The following is a 16,867-nucleotide window of genomic DNA, read 5'->3' as shown; positions in this document are numbered from 1 at the left end:
GGAAAAATTATGCTAAAATTCAGCTTTGAAATCACATGAATAAATTACATTTTAAAATATATTCAAATTGAAAACAGTGATTTTAAAAAATATAAATATTTCACAATTTTTGCTGTACTTTGGATCAAATAAATGCAGGCTTGATGAGCAAAAGATTCTGCTTTAGAAACACTTTTTATTTTTCATTTTCCATTTATTTTTACTGTTCAAAAACTTTTGACTGTTAGTGTATGGACATGAGGTTCTAAAATGCTCAAGTTAAGTTTTATATCTCTTTTGAGACCATCTTCATGACACAATTAATGTTCTCATGTGCATCACTGCATGTCTATTATGCAAACACAAATAAATACACAGATTTTTATGCAGACACAATACACAGGGAATTAAGAAATATGTTTTTTTTTAATTAAACAACATATTACAAATTTCTTTCTTTCATTCATCACTTAGCATATACATTGACTCATATAGAAAACACACATAACCACAAAAGTGCAGTCATAACCACCTTTCCACACACACACACACACACACACACACACACACACACACACACACACACACACAAACAGAGCCGAGGTCTCTGGAGAAAACACTTGGCTGGAGGTCAGACAATCTACAGTCTCCAACACTGACAACCTGCAGAGGGGAGAAAAGGGATCAAAAGATGAAAATATGAGCAATAATGGATATAAATAATATGTACTTCTATAACAAATTTTTATTTGAGCTATTTTGTAAAATGCGGAGGTGTAAATGGCAGGTGCTAGGTGTGGGTGTAAAGCAGCTAAGTTAGATTTGTGGCTAACCGTCTTTCTGTTTGCTTTCCACTGCATACATTACAACTTTTCATACTGTAAAGCTTCTGAATTAGTCTTTCATCTGCTGAATACACACTATAGACTTGTACTAGTCCTCAAGCCAAAGTTAACAATTACAGGACTTGGTTTTACATAAAATAGCTGCAGTTTGTACATCAGAGTGATGTAGTTCATTCAAGCAAGTTTATGTATGCAGTCAGATAAAGTACACATGATTTAGAGCTAGTTTCCACATACAGTTTTACAAGCACTGTCTACGCTCATACAGGTGCTTTACAATGCCATAGAAGAACCTTTTTGTCTAAATGGTTCCATAAAGAACCTTTAACATCTTGATGAACCTTTCTGTTTTACAAAAGGTTCTTTGTAGCGAAAGAAGGTTCTTCAGATTATAAAAAGGTAAGAAAGAGATGGTTCTTTAAAGAACCTTTGACTGAATGGTTCTTCGTAGAACCAAAAATGGTTCTTCTATGGCATTGCTGTGAAGAAGCTTTTAAAGCACCTTTATTTTTAAGAGCATAGTTATTTACTATTAAACAATGTGCTTACCAGAGGTATTGATGGCTTAATTCTGGAACCAGTTAATGAAGTATGCGCAGATGCCCTGGAGACTCTTCCAGCAGTATTCCTCTGCCACCTTGGTTGCTTGACTCTCCTCTGCCACAGTGGGTCTCACTGTGATGGTCTTCACAGGTTTACGTGGTGAAACAGGCTTGGAAACGGCAGTCTTGACTGGTTTGATTGGTTGCTGGGGTTTAGGCTGCTGCTTTGAGCTTGGAGGTTTGGTAGGAATAATGCTGGACTGCTGTTGCTTTTGCTGGTTCTGAGAAGCCTGGGTAGGTTTTGGGATGGAGATTTTGGGCCAAGAGGCATGGAACGCCATTTGGACCTCATCTGAAGCAGAGCGGCACATCTGAGGCTTGTAGACACGTGGTCCCTGGCAAGCGTTGTGGAGCTTCCTCATGTCCCACATGATTTGAGTGAAGAAGTGCCTAGGGATGTTGTTATACGCTTTGCAGACGTTAGGTTTTCCCAGGAAATCGCACCAGTATGACTTGCCCTTGGTCTTGCAGGAGACGCGCAGCTTGGTGAAGTTGGTCTGGCCGGAGATCACCATGGAGCAGCTATCTTTTGCTTTGGTGTTGAAACGTATGGGCTCATCCCAGATGTTTCCTTTCGATGGCTGCTGTTGTCGACTGTTTTGAGTGTTTTCTATGTGGTTGATGCTGTTCGCCTGGTTGCTGCTGTTCTGAGCGTTAGCGGCCCAGATAAAGCCGATCAGAAGGAAAGCGGCGCTGCAGATGGCTCTCATGATGGAGGTGTAGAAGGAACTAAGAAGAAGGTGTTGAAGGTGCAGGCTGGCTTTATAAATACAAGTCCCACAAAGGGGTCTTTGAGAAGGGCAGAGTGCATACATCCCTCCAGACTGGGGGGCCTCTAGTCTCCAGTCTGGAGCTGCCTGAAAGAACTAATTGTAGGAATATTTGGAAAAGTGTATGTGAAAGCAATTTAGTCTAGATGTGACTGGTGTGTAAGTGATTTTGAGAGTGTATGAGTGTGACACAAAAAGCATAGGCTGTGTTTGTCTGGCATTTGCAACCTAATCTCATGGGAAAACATACGGTGCTGATTTTGTTTGAATTGGTATGAAATCACATGATGAATTGGTACAAAATAAGAAAAATAAGTATGAAGGTCCATCCCTAAGCTTAACCATCACTGGGACTTAAGCAGATTGTACTAAAGTGTTCAACTGAGATCATATGAATGAATTCCTACAAGCCACCAAAACGTAAAATAGATACAAACTGCCATAAGTTTGTGTTTTCATTTTGTGTGTGTGTTGATGGTTTGAGGGGAAGGACATGGGTGTGGTTACATTCATGGACCCATCATGGTCTTCATTATATAATCAAACATCCTAACATGAATGGGCTATTGACTATTGATGTGAAAGCTGCTTTAGTTTAAGAAGAGACAAGGAGAGTAATTCACCTGGAACCCATTTATGTGTTTTGTCGGCTTTGCCTTCAACCAATACGGTTTAACGTCTGGTTTACGTGAAGTACTACATGTACTCTGCTAATATGGTTTATGAGGAGTCACAGGAAATCTAATCTTTTTTTTTACAATGAAATGGCTATATAACTTCAGATACTGCAGAGACCAGCTCATTTAAAGGTAAGGGAAATAAAGAAACAGTGATGGAATAAAAAAGAGTGCACATAAGGAAAAGTTTTGTGTATGTTTCATAGAATATTGCCTTTACAACATGTGTGCTGTAAAAACATACCTTTCTGTAGTTTGTCATATAAACATAAACAGTTACAGTACTCATTGTGAGTCTTTATAAGAAAATCTGTCACAGATACAGGTCAAAAGATTTTTAATGTTTTTTTTGTTTGTTTGTTTGTTTTTTGTTTTTAAAGTCTCTTCTGCTCACCAAGCCTGCATTTAATTGATCCAAAGTACAGCAAAAATTATACAATTGTAAAATATTTTAACTATTTAAAATATTTTTTTTTTCCTTTTTGAATATGAATCATATTCTATTTGAATACTGATTCATAGCTGAGTAGACTTCTTTCAGGTTTCTTGAACAGCAAATCAGCATATTTGAATGATTTCTGACACTGAAGACTGGTTTAATGATTCTGAAAATTTAGCTTTGATCACAGAAATAAATTACTTTTAAAACGTATTCAAATAAAAAAACAGTTATTTTAAATAGTAAAACTGTTTTAAAATTGTACTGTTTTTGCTGTACTTTGGATCAAATAAATGCAGGCTTGGTGAGCAGAAAAAAAAATACTGTTCAAAAGCTTTTGACTTGTAGTGTATCTGTGACTGATTTTCTTAATGAATAAAGACTAATGATGAGAACATTTGTCTGTAACAATTTATATTTATATGACAGTACAGAAAGTATAGAAAAGTAAATTTTACAGCACCATGTTGCAAAGGCAGTATTCTATAAAACAACACAAATTACGCATAACTTCTCCTTTCCTTTTGCTGTATTTTGGTTCAAATAAATGCAGGCTTAATGAGCAGAAGACAATTCTGACGAAGAGAAGTCTTACAGTTCAAAAAATTTTGACTGTTGGTGTATCTATCTATCTATGTACGTGTTTGTTAAAGGAGTAGTTCACTTCCATAACAAAAATTCACAGAAAATGTACTCACCCCCTTGTCATCCAAGAAGTTCATGTCTTTCTTTTTTTGAGGATTTTTCTACATATAGTGGACTTCTATGGTGCCCCAAGTTTGAACTTCCAAAATGCAGCTTCAAACATTCCCAAATGAGGTTGTAACAATCCCAGCCAAAGAAGAAGGGTCTTATCTAGTGAAACAATCTGTTATTTATTTTATATACTTTTTAACCTCAAATGCTCATCTTGTCTTGCTCTGCCTGAACTCTGTTCAAGACAGAGTATGTGAAAAAACTCCCATCTCGTCCTACATCGCTGTTTAACCTTTTTTGGTAAAGGTGTTTGATCTTCTTTGCATGTTCACTTCAAGAGCGTTTTACTAGATAAGACCCTTTTTCCTCGGATGGGATAGTTCGAAGCTGCATTTAAACTGCATGTTGGAAGTTCAAACTCAGGACACCAAGTCCACTATATGAAAAAAAAAGTGAAATGTTTTTCTCAAAAAACATAATTTCTTTACAACTAACGAAAGAAAGATATGAACATCTTGGATGACAAGGGGGTGAGTAGGCTACATTATCTGTAAAAGAAATCTGGAAATGAACGTCTCCTTTAGGACAAAATGGGAATGTGTTCACTCTCTGATTCTAGGTGGACGATATATAGCACTCATATCTGTTGACCCCTTTAGTTAGATTTAGTAAACTTGCAACAGCAAATAAATAAATAAATAAATAAAATAAACTGTGCTTATTAAATAAAAATCAATACGGATGCACGTACAGTGAAATCATAAAGCCTTTAAAAAATTAAAAAAGTAAGCTGAAAAATGTGGTATTAAAAATAACATTTAAAAGGGGATGTTTTTATAAAGAGCTTTTGAATGAAGAAAAGTTATACTGAATAACCATTTTCACCGCCTCACCGTCGCTCCCATTCAAATATCTAACCAGTCAGTGGCATTAGAGCTCGTCACTTCCGCACTCAGTGTGTACCTGTAACCATAGTGACGAAGTAGAAGGTGTTATCCGCGCTGTTGGTTGAATTAGAATACAGCTTGGACGAAAACATTACAACTATACATTATACAGTAGAGGACATTTAAACGCGATGGATTCAGTACTTCTGCATGGAGAAGCCGAAGGTTATATTCAAAGTCTGGAGAAGATGTCATTGCGTGATATCGGAAGCCCAAGGTACGGGAATATGTAATATAAAAGTAACGGAAAATTAAGATAAACAGTTTAAAGAATACCAATGCCATTCCTTGTGTGTTTTATTTTTTCTAAAGGTGGTTTCGTCAACATGAATACATTGAGAAGCTGAATATGCAAGCTATTCTGAATGCCAGTGCCAATCAGGAAGAATTCATAAAAGACATCTTTGTTTCACTTGGAAAGGTAATTAAATCATTTTCTTCAGCAAGTCGCATTAAAATGATCTAAAGTGAAGGACGTTTATAATGTTTTAAAAGATTTTAAAAATTCTATGTATCAAAGAATTTCCACAAAAATATAAACAGCACAACAGTTTATCAACATTATTTTCAACATAATAATAAGACATGTTAAGAGCCAAATTAGAATGATTTCTGAAAGATCATGTGACTGAAGACTGGAGTAATGGCTGCTGGCTGCTAAACTCTATATTATTTAATGTATTAAATGTATTTCTATCAAATAAAACCACCCTTGGTAAGCAAGAGACTTCAACAACACTTAAAAATCTTACCAAACCCAATTTTTTGGGTAAAGTATCACATTCCCACTGGCACATCCTATTCTCCTGTATGTTTTAGCATACAGAGAGGAAATAGCCTAATTTAGATGAATGACAGCTGCTGTTGTTGGACTTCTTCCAGATACCCACGCTGGTGCACACAATGATTCTTACAGAAGTCTGGAAACATAAAGTGTTTTCGATAATTTGCAAACTCCAGGACTTTAATCCAAAGAGCACATTTTTACTCTACATGGTGGTAAGTGGCCTCAGCTTTAAGTTACTAGGTTTTGAAAACCATACCAGGCTATGATTTAAATAAAATGTCCTCCAGTCTCTTTGGGTTATTTCATTTTCTCCTAATTTTTTTCCAGATTCACCACGAGGCTACTATTATAAACCTGCTGGAGACAGTTATGTACCACAAGGTGAGCACATCTTCACTGAGAAACAGGCTTTTATATATTTGAATGTGTGATTAAGAAAAAGCAGATGACCCCGAAAACTAAGACAACATTTTAATAATATGATAGCAATCTAACTGTTGATCTGTTGCACATGCAGGAGTCCAGTGAGGCTGCTGGTGATAGTGTGCTTGATTTAGTGGATTACTGTCATCGCAAACTCACATTACTGGCAGGACGCTCTGTTTCTGGAGAGATCCCTAGTGGGGACCGAATTACACACGCACAGCTGTCAGACACGGCATCTGTACAGGTGAAGAACACTAACTTTTTGAGCATTGCGGCAAATGTAATTCTAACCTATTCTCATGAGCATAATTAACATTACATTTACCAGAACTTGTGTGCTGTTTGTTGCAGGATCTGCAAAGACAAAGTGACATGTTAGAGTTTGAAATTTCTATCAAGGCTCTGTCAGTACTGTGCTACATCACTGATCACATTGAGAGGTATCTAAGCTACTGGTTATTTAGAGAGACTATATTAAAGGATAACTTTTGCCAAAATGCAACCTGGGCTGTTTTTTTTTACTGTAAACGAGACAAACTTATATCTAAAAGCATAATTACGACAAACGAGCCATTTTTGAGATTGACTGTGATTTCATTTTGTGGTCAATGGCCGGTGAACGGGAGTTCTAGGGGCATAACTTTGAGCGTATCAAAATCAATATTTTTACAACACTAAGAAGGTTTGACACACCATGAAACTTTGCTCGAAGTATCGCCTGGGTCTCTACACATGAACTTGAGCATTGAGAACTTGAGCGTTCTCCGAATGCGAATGAATGGACTCCATAGGACGAAATATAAGGCTTATATGAGGCTCTTTTTACAACTAGAAGGTTAATATTGTTTTTCACTTGCGACAAAACCACAAATTAGCCGTGCATTTATATGGAAATATGCTTTAGGATCTATCCACGAGCGGAAACTCAAAAAGTGAGAGTGAGTTGTTCAAAAACGTTCTTTTTAGTAAACTCTGTGTAAACGAAAAACGAAAAATAAAAAAAAACAGCCCAGGTTGCATTTTTGCAATAGTTATCCTTTTAAAGGAATAGTTCAACTAAAATGGAAATCTGAATATTTTCTCTATCCAACATATAGATGAGTTTGCTTCTTCTTCAGAACATTTAGCTTTACATTAAGTGCTCACAACTGGATTCTCTGTGAATGAGTGCTGACAGAATGAGAGTGTTTACAAGTGAAAACAGTTCTGAACAAAAATGTTGGTGGATTTTGATGTGAGAGGACGGATGGAGTTTTTTACTGGAGAGAGTGTTGTTATGCATTATGGACTTTATGGTACCATTTTTGTCAGAAATTATTATTTAAAGTTCATATGCCTTAAGTATAGAATTGTTTCTTACTAACATAGCTTCTGTGAATGACCTGAGATTGAGTACATTTTAGCTAATTAAAATTTTTAGGTGAACTATTCCTTTAAACATTTTACATTAAACAAATTATAAAATACATACTGTATTTAAATACAGATAAATTATAAAAATACATATTTAAAAAGTTACATATGCCTACTAATGAATGTTGACATTTCTCATTTTAATGTAGTTTGAATTTGAGTGTTCTCTCAAGGATGCTGTGCACTCATAATATGCCCTGTGTGCTGGTGCAGTTGGTGGAACATTGCCCCTGGAAGAGAGGTTAGTCTTCAAGCTGTACTGTATTTTAAGCATATGTATATATATATCTCACAATCAGAAGAATCAAATTATAGAACAGCTATACACAATGTCACATAAGAAGGGATCAAATTCAATGAGCAGCAAAAAAAATTCTTTGAGTAAAATCATATTTACAGTTGCAGGCTGGAATTATCGTATTTTTATTATTTTCGTAAAAAGTCTGCTTCAGTCTATTCAAACACCTCCATAGACTTTATAGAAAGTAATTTCTTTATTAGACTTCCTTAGAAAGTCAAGATTTCATTAGAAAAGAGTACTGGCTTGTCCTATAATATGGCAGGCAGTAGCTGTTGCTAAGGTTGGATTGGTCAGTAACATATTTGACTGCAGAGTCTTTTTCTCCCGTGTAGGAGCACTGGAGAAATACACAGAGGGGAAGTGGAGAACCGTCCTGCCCGAAGATCAGCTAAAGTTGAGTAAACATGACGGCCAGTTGTGGATGGCTTTACTGAACCTGCTACTCAAACCAGACTGCCAAAGAAAATATGATTTCAATAACTTTAACAAAACACAGCTCTTAAAGGTAAGACTTTGCACTGGGGCAAAATTAGTTTTTTTAAATAGCATTGTTGGGTGAGCCAGTATAGTGTAAAATATTAGAATATAAAAACATGCCTGCATATCTGGACAATATCAGCATAATAATATACTGTATTATGAAAAACAAAACATCAGAAGATTATATCATTATCATTTTTTCTCTGCAGCTTCGTGGGTTTTTGACAGAGGTTGTGATAGATCAATTACCAAATCTACTTGATCTGAAGCACTTTCTCAGTCAACTTTCTGTCACAGATCCAGCGGCACCTAAAAAAGATCTAATCTTGGAGCAGGTATTCCAGCAAATACACATACTCCCAATCAAATGTTTTCATGAAATTAATACTTTTATGCAGCAAGGATGCTTTACATTGATCAAAAGGGACAGTAAATACTTTCATAATATTACACTGTTTTTCTAATCATCAAAGAATCCTAAAATTGATCCTTTTTTCATATTAAATAGCACAACTATTTTCAACACTGATAGTAATAGAAAATGATTCTTGGGCAGCAATATTAGCATATCAGAATGATTTCTAAAGGGTCACGTGACACTGAAGACTGGAGTAATGTTTCTGAAAATTCAGCTTCGGTATTATAGGAATTAAATATATTTTAAAATATATTACAATAGAACACAGTTATTTTCAATTCTAAAAATATTTTAGAATATTACTGTTTTTACTGTATATGCAGCCTAGATAAGCATAAAAGACATCAAAAACATTGAAAAACTTTAGTACAGAATGAATCTGATAACCTACACCAATAAAAACAACAACAAAACACCATTCTTGTTTGTTTAGGTACCAGAGATATGGAACAATATTATAACGGAGAACAGCAACAAGTGGAAAGCCATTGCTAAATACCAAGTGACACATGTTTTCAACCCCTCTGAAAGTGAATTAAGAGAACAAGCTAGCAGGTAAGATCTGATGTCTATCTAAAGATGTAATTCGTATGGGACAAATTCGCATGTGGCCGAGAGAGGCCAACGCACTGCAAACTTAAGAAAACACATGCAAAAAGAAAAAACGACAACAAATTAAGAAAACATCTTCATCAGTTTGACAACACAGGCGCTGCAAATCCTCGCAACGCAAACACAAATACGGAAATGCGCTGCAAATTCTCACAACACAACCAAACTCAGAAACGCGCTGCGAACACACGAAGGCGCTGCAAACTAACAAACGCGCTGCATATAGCTCGGTCCACAACGGAAATGTTTCAGGGGGACCTCAAAAAGTGACGAACTCATCTGGGACCTGATTATTTATATCACTATATTACCTGATTATTTATATCACTATCACCTTTAAGTGATACTATACTATCACTAAAAGGTGATAGTTCACCGATAACACCTCTGCTCTGACCAACAGCCACTGAACAAATAATCAGGTCCCAGATGTGTTCGTCACTTTTTGAGGTCCCCCTGAAACATTTCCGTTGTGGACCGAGCTATATGCAGCGCGTTTGTTAGTTTGCAGCGCCTTCGTGTGTTCGCAGCGCGTTTCTGAGTTTGGTTGTGTTGTGAGAATTTGCAGCGCGTTTCCGTATTTGTGTTTGCGTTGCGAGGATTTGCAGCGCCTGTGTTGTCAAACTGATGAAGATGTTTTCTTAATTTGCTGTCGTTTTTTCTGTTTGCATGTGTTTTCTTAAGTTTGCAGCGCGTTGGCCTCTCTCGGCCACCGTACTATGCATATATTGTAAAACTCTTTATTTGTGCACTTCTGGTCAGGTTGGCTCAGACATATAATATAGATGTGATGGAGACTTTAATCCCGGACAAACCCAAGTGTGGAGCCTGTGGAAGAACAGGTGCAAAACGCTGCTCCCGCTGTCAGGGAGAGTGGTATTGCAACAGGTATAACAACACATGTTGATTTTCTAACAAAGTGATTCAGTCTATCAGATTTGACCATTTTAAGTGACTAAAAAGTTACTTTACTTCACTAATTTTCTTAAAGGGATAATTCACCCAAAAATGAAAATTCTGTCATTAATTATTCACCCTCATGGCGTTCCAAAACAGTAAGACCTACGTTCGTCTTCTGAACAAAAATTAACATATTTCTGACCCTGCATAGACAGCAACACAACTGACGTGTTTAAGGCCCAGAAAGGTAGGAAGGACATCATTAAAATAGTGTGTAAGTGATGTAAGTGGTTCAACCGTAAAATCAGAATACTTTTTGTGTACCACTGATGTCAAATGGACTATTTAAACAATGTCCTTTTATACCTTTCTGGGCCTTAAACATGTAAATTGCATTGCTGTTTATGCCGGGTCAGAAAGCTCTTGGATTTCATGAAAAATATCTTAATTTGTTTTCTGAAGATGAACAAAGAATTTACGGGTTTGGAATGACATGAGGGTGAGTAATTCATTTTTGGGTGAACTATCCCTCAATTGATAAAGTAGATGACGAGCAGGGTAATATATTATATGCCATTATTTGTTCAGGATTGTAATATTATTAATAAATCTATTTGTCTGGAAATTCTTTGTAGAGAGTGTCAGGTGAAACACTGGCCCAAGCACAAGCCTGCATGCAAGCTCATGGCAGAGGCCTTACAAAAACTACAGGAGCAACCGAACATCAGCAGCTGAGGTACAGGACTAAGAAATGAAAGGCTGGAGAGAGTGATGCTGGAGGATGCACAAACTGTCAGATTTAATGGACTCTCATGGAAAAGGACAAAAAGGTACAAGAAACTGTTCCTGACAGTTTAGTGTTTGCATATTGTTTGTTTGAAGAAAGTAAATCCTTCCTGTAAGAAAGCTTTGATATACATAATCTTCGTAAATGTATATTTTTATGAACATGATTATATATGACCTCATTTAGTTACATTACTCACATTTTAGTTGATTGATTGTTACACTATAACCTTTATACTGACATACTGTATTGTTATTGAAAGCAAATGAACTGAATATACTGTGAAACTTGAGATACAAGTGCAAAACTGTCCTCAAAAAGAATACAAAATTGGCTAAATTTAATTATAATATCTGTACCCTTTACAAAAACACACCACAAACTATTTTGAGCTGATTGTTTTATTGTTACGATCACACAGCCTCCATGTTCCAGTGGGGTTTACATTGTAAAAATCCAAAACACTTGGTACAAGTGCCTATGAGTGTCACAACATGGGTAACAACAAGACCCTGGAGATCTGTACTGTACCAGAACCAAAAACAAACGAACAAAACGTGCATACAGTGGCACACTGCAGGCCATGGGAAAGATGTTTGGATTTGTGGATGTCAGTAACAGATTTGGAACTTGGTTTAAATTTGATTCCCAAAAATGAAGAAAAACCTTTGGTTTGTATGACCACTGTATGCTGTAGTGAATCCTGCATTACAGTACATTACACACTGGAAAATTAAACTATTTTCAGTTTCTTGTATTGATGTGGACACAAAAAGAAAAGCAAATACATAAGACACTCAAAAGAAGAAAACAGAAAGATGAGAAAAACAAAAAAATTAACTGATCTGTAATAGTAATTCATTTTTAGTGGTGTAATTATTGTCTTGTATCAAAATTACTGACATTTCAAACATATAGGATCAATCAGTCTTTTAGGACATTGGCTTAATTTGTCTTTCATGACATTGAGACTTTCTAGTGCATTCAACATAGTCATCAAATTTTCTCTTACTAAGAAACATTTCTCAAACTAACACTTGATTCATTCATTGAGCAATAAAATGTACAAAAAGTAACATTTCACAGATGAACTGAAAAGATAAATTGATAAATGAAGTACTTTCTATTGTAAATACCTCAGAATCTGCTTTGACCTTCAGACTTGAGACGTTTGGTTCAGAAACAGCATTTCATGGTTTCATGATCACAATATCACAGTGCACAGACTGAAACCACAAACCTTTCTTGTTCCTTATATCAAATGATAAAAAGACTGATACAAAATCTAGATGTACCCACAATAGTCTAAAGGACGTTTTATAAAACAGATATTAACAAAATACATACAAAACTTTCAAAAACTTGTTGAAAGTGTATAAAAAGAACACACTGCTGTTTACCATAAATGATGAATTGTATGATGTAGAATATGCTTTAGTTAAGGTCTGAGTATGTTTTTTGTTAAAAAAAACTGGAATAAACTTTTTCTAATTTAATTTTCACAGATTATATTCCCTTTTTCCGTCTTCGGTTGTCGTCTTCAGAATCTTAATTAAGAATGACAATCCCCGACTGAACAAAACATGAAACAATCAATCAATTTAGATTTAAAAAAAAATGCATTTAAGTCTCAAAAGCTTGAGGAACTATAATGTGACAGAGCGGGATTGTCTTACCTTGCTTATCTCTCTTTAGCTCCAGTTTTCAGTACCACTGTAGAAGGAAAAGAAGAAAATTTTACTCAAACATCACAGAAATGACAATATTTCCAATTACTTAATTTATACAAAGATGACGAGTAAGGTATAAATAAGTCAAAGATCGAGGAGTCACGGAAAGTTAGCAAAGATAAACGGAAGAATATGTGAAAGATCAGCATATGATTTCAGTGAAACATTAATTGAAAGTAACTATGAGAAACGTCTAGGTTACGAAGGTAACCCACGTTCCCCGAAGGAGGGAACGGAGACGTTACATTGGGATCTCGCTTGAGAGACCGATCATCTCTGAGCCTTATCTTAAAAAAGGCCAATTGCAAATTGGCGAGTGGACGGACGTGCGTGCCGGCCACTCCCCCGTACATACGGGTATATAAGATGACGGCATCACTCAAACAGGTTTTCGCTGAAGAGCCGTCAAGCCGGCGTCAGCGCGACGCCAGGGGCGTGGCAGGGGAATGTAACGTCTCCGTTCCCTCCTTCGGGGAACGTGGATTACCTTCGTAACCTAGACGTTACCCCTTCAGTCGAATCACTTCGACGTTACATTGGGAACAGACCCATGGAACAGGCCACGACCCTGGCACCGCGTTACGCACAACTTCACGTGCTGACAAGTATACGTGCCGGCAGGCGAAGTGTAACGTAACCTTCCCAACGCCCTGAGGCCCAATAAGGGGGCCCTTCCAGGGATGCCAGTTGTACTGAAGCATGGGTTGAGGGGGCGGAGCACATGAACATTTTTTACATGTGGAAATGAGAATAATTCAATATATTCGTAAGGGTTTTTAGAGATACACGAGGGAAACAGCGGAATCTTCCGCTGGAACAATGAAAGGTATAGCCACAACCTGCGGGGCGAAGGAGACCCAGGCAGGATCACAGTGTAGGGCTACTCCGCGCCTAGCCCTGACTGCGGGGCATGGAGGACCCAGGGTTCACCAAGGGGCTACATCCTGGGAAATAGCGCACGGATCCACGTGGGAATGGCGCAGCAAACCGACACCAGCCGGTCTCCCGCTCACCTGTAAGTCCTTATGTTAGGACACGGGAGGATGGCCTCTACGCAGAGGTTGTAGAACCTAGCGAAGGTATAGGTGTCGCCCAGCCCGCAGCTCTCAGACATCTGCTAGTGAGGTGCCATAAGCCAAGGCTCATGGCTGTCCCTGAGTATAACAGGGAGATGGCATCTACCACCCAATGAGCCAACCTCAGTTTGGGGACAGCATTCCCTTTCTGCTGAACCCCGAAGCAGATAAGCTGCTCGGTGTGCCTGAAGTGCCGAGTGATTTCACATATTTATAGACACAACATCGCAAGACTGGGTCTGCCTCCTCCAGGGCAGAGCTTGCAGGTTCAACACCTGATCGCGGAAAGGCGTGGTGGGAACCTTGGGCACAATAACCGGGCCGGGGTCTCAGGTTGTAACGTGAGAGCGCCGGGCCCGAATTTCTAGACACGGTCCGCTGACAGAGAAAGCTTGTAGGTCTCCTACCCTCTTGATGGAAGCCAGGGCAGTCAGGAGCACTGTCTAAATGACAGGAATTCTAGCTCGACTGAGGCCAGTGGCTGAAAATGGAGCGCCAAGAGGGTATGAGGTGCTGTCTGGGCACCTCTGTGGAGCCTCACGACCAGTGGATGCTTACCTACTTTGCTCCATCTACTGCATGTGATATGCGGCTAAGCGGCGGCATATATTCGGAGAGTCGAGGGGACAGCCTGCGCTCCGACTCTCCTGCAGGAAAGGAAGCATTACTGCAATCGTGTATCTCTGTGGGTCCTCTCAGCGAGAGGAACGCCAGCAAGTAGACCTCATCTCAGTGCGTAAGCCAGCCTAGTTAAGGGAGCTAGGTACCGAGAGATAGTTTCTATCACGGCCTGGGAGGCCGGAAAGGTCTAGGGTGTCAATCCGTGCCCTTACAGGGAGGGACTGCCGCGAGGGAATGGTTACTAAGACCTAAGTCCGGGTGGGCCATTCTTGTAGCGCAACCAACAGACTTACTCCTCGTCCTCCCTGGACTTGCACAGTGTCTGTGCAAGGAGGCTCGCTGGGGAAGGGCGTACTTGGGCCCCTGAGGTCAGCTGTGTGCCAGTGTTACTCTGAAAGAGGCAGCTGGCAATGGGAGGAATCGGAAGACGAGCAGATGTGGCTGGCCTACCGATATACTCCAACTAGCTGCGTCACGGGGTGGAGTCGCCATTCTGCAGGTGGGTGGACTGCTGTGAGAGCCGACAGGCTGCACGGTTGAGTTTTCCTGCTTCCAGTGAATGGCAAGTAGCAAAATCTGCCACGTTGGACTCCATGGGAGCAGATGGGGAGGTTGTAAGCCTCTGTCGTACATGGCAACCCAACCCGTGGTAAGCTGGCGAGTGGGCTGCGTAAAGCACCAGTCGAAGAGACGGTTGATGACGCGAACTCCTGTCTGCCGAAGAGGGGACAGGAGAGCTCCCATGGCCTAAAGAAGGCAGGAAGGAGGGGGACTGGCCAAATGGAAGCACCTCACGCTGAAGTGCTCGATCCCCGGAGCAGACCGCAGAAGGGGTGTGCGTCGGGGGAAAGAATCGAGACGCGACAGCGGGTGCCCTTCAGGCAGATGGCTGCAACCCAGCCCTGGAGACGGAAACATACTTGTATGTACTTCGTCGTGAGCATGTGTGCCGACAGCCTGAGAAGGGATCGGAACAGAGCTCCATCCAGGGCGGATATTAACCCACCACTCTAGCTGGACACGTGAAGTCGGGACTGAAAGATCCTGACCTCGTCCCGGGGGAGGGACAGACTGGATCGCGTCCTTCGCCAGTAGGAACGCGACCTCCGCAGGCAGAACAGAGGCACGCCTGCCCGAATAAGGAATGTAAGGGGTACCTCTGAGTCTGGGCGGACGCCTGGAGCCGGGCCGTACCGTCCGTATCAACCAGCGTAGTGGTATCAAGGGAACGTTGACCGACGTGACCGTGGTGGGGCAGCCTAGGGGGAGACAGGGAAGGAGACAAAACCCAGAAGGATGAACGTCCTGGAGAAGTGTCTAACTGCGACTAAGCAGTGCTTACCTTCTTCCCTGGATCCCGCGCTGGCGAAGGCCGGCCGCGAGTCTGGTTCCGAGGAGTGTAAGTGCTGCTCAGGAAGGAAACTCGAGGCCGAAGCCAGAGGTGAGAAATTTGCTCTTTTTGAGAAAATGTGGGTACCGTCGACCGATGGGCCGACGGCAGCATTGAAGTACACAGTGGCCCCCGGCCCTCCACCGGGAGCGGGGAGCGTAGATGTTTGCATCCCCTAAAGAGCAGTCTCAATCACCTCTGGAGGCCCGCGTCAGGGACGTTTCGCAGTTTTCTTGCGGGTGTTTCGGGCCGGTCCCTGTGTCGCGGGCCTCCGCGGGGGGCAGAGCTGTGAATGTTGCGGCCGCATGGGGGCGCCCTCGGCGACGTGCAGGCAGAGGCGGTGCCTCCGGCGGCGGGATGGAAACTTCGCTGCGGGGCAAGATGTGTTTAATCGCCTCCGTCTGTCTCTGGACTGCCGAGAACTGCTGGGCGAAGTCCTCGACAGTGTCGCCGAAAAGGCCACTCTGGGAGATGGGAGCGTCAAGAAAGCGTGCTTTGTCGGCGTCTGCCATCTGGGCCAGAGTGAGCCACAGGTGTCGCTCCTGGACCACAGCCGTGGACATCACCTGACCAAGGGCCCGCGCCGCGACCTTCGTCGCACGAAGGGCGAGGTCGGTGGCAGCGCGGAGTTCCTGCATCGCGCCTTGGTCGGGACCACCCTCGTGCAGCTGTTTCAACCCCTTGGCCTGGTAGACCTGCAGGGTTGCCATCGCATGCAGGGCCGAGGCGGCCTGGCCCGCTGCGTAAAAGGCACGGCCCGCAAGGGCGGACGAGCGCTCGCAGGCCTTGGAGGGGAGATGCGGCCGGTCCCGCCAGGTGGCAGCGCCACGTGGGCAAAGATGCACCGCCACAGTGCGCTCAACCTGGGGAACCGACACATATCCCCTGGCCGCCCCGCCACCACGCGAGGTGGTGCCGCCGGAGCCCTCCCCAGGAACCAGTCGTCCAGCCGAGAAGGATCGGCCGAGGGC

The 16,867-nt window shown here is 41.0% G+C and overlaps 3 protein-coding genes across 9 annotated transcripts in view; 1 reads left to right on the top strand and 2 right to left on the bottom strand.

Moving 5' to 3' along the window:
• Positions 1–1,389: 1,389 nt before the first annotated feature.
• On the bottom strand, positions 1,390–2,241 carry fgfbp2b (fibroblast growth factor binding protein 2b). Its single transcript, XM_073842647.1, has one exon. The coding sequence runs from the start codon at positions 2,239–2,241 to the stop codon at positions 1,390–1,392; it is 852 nt and encodes a 283-aa protein (XP_073698748.1).
• A 2,781-nt stretch (positions 2,242–5,022) lies between these two features.
• zmynd10 (zinc finger, MYND-type containing 10) lies at positions 5,023–11,308 on the top strand. The gene is made up of 12 exons (XM_073842309.1): positions 5,023–5,172; positions 5,268–5,376; positions 5,838–5,954; positions 6,070–6,123; positions 6,260–6,412; positions 6,520–6,608; positions 7,731–7,822; positions 8,215–8,387; positions 8,572–8,697; positions 9,214–9,335; positions 10,155–10,280; positions 10,928–11,308. The coding sequence occupies exons 1-12, from the start codon at positions 5,087–5,089 to the stop codon at positions 11,025–11,027; spliced, it is 1,347 nt and encodes a 448-aa protein (XP_073698410.1). The 5' UTR covers positions 5,023–5,086; the 3' UTR covers positions 11,028–11,308.
• Positions 11,309–11,462: 154 nt separating this feature from the next.
• Positions 11,463–16,867, bottom strand: part of prom1b (prominin 1 b) — a 48,547-nt gene continuing 43,142 nt past the window's right edge. For all 7 annotated transcript variants that reach the window (XR_012355718.1, XR_012355719.1, XR_012355720.1 and 4 more), the window contains 2 exons: positions 12,756–12,792; positions 11,463–12,651 (listed from right to left, as the gene is read on the bottom strand). Coding sequence is in view for 3 of the 7 variants with exons in the window: in XM_073842297.1 (XP_073698398.1) it covers positions 12,771–12,792 (22 nt within the window). In the remaining 4 variants the exon portion in view is untranslated. The remainder of the gene's footprint in view (positions 12,652–12,755; positions 12,793–16,867) is intronic.

The sequence above is a fragment of the Garra rufa genome, chromosome 6 (genome assembly GCF_049309525.1).
Source record: "Garra rufa chromosome 6, GarRuf1.0, whole genome shotgun sequence".
In the NCBI taxonomy this organism is placed as follows: domain Eukaryota; kingdom Metazoa; phylum Chordata; class Actinopteri; order Cypriniformes; family Cyprinidae; genus Garra; species Garra rufa.
Note: the sequence above shows the minus strand (reverse complement) of the source record. Positions and strands in the feature narration are given on the sequence as shown.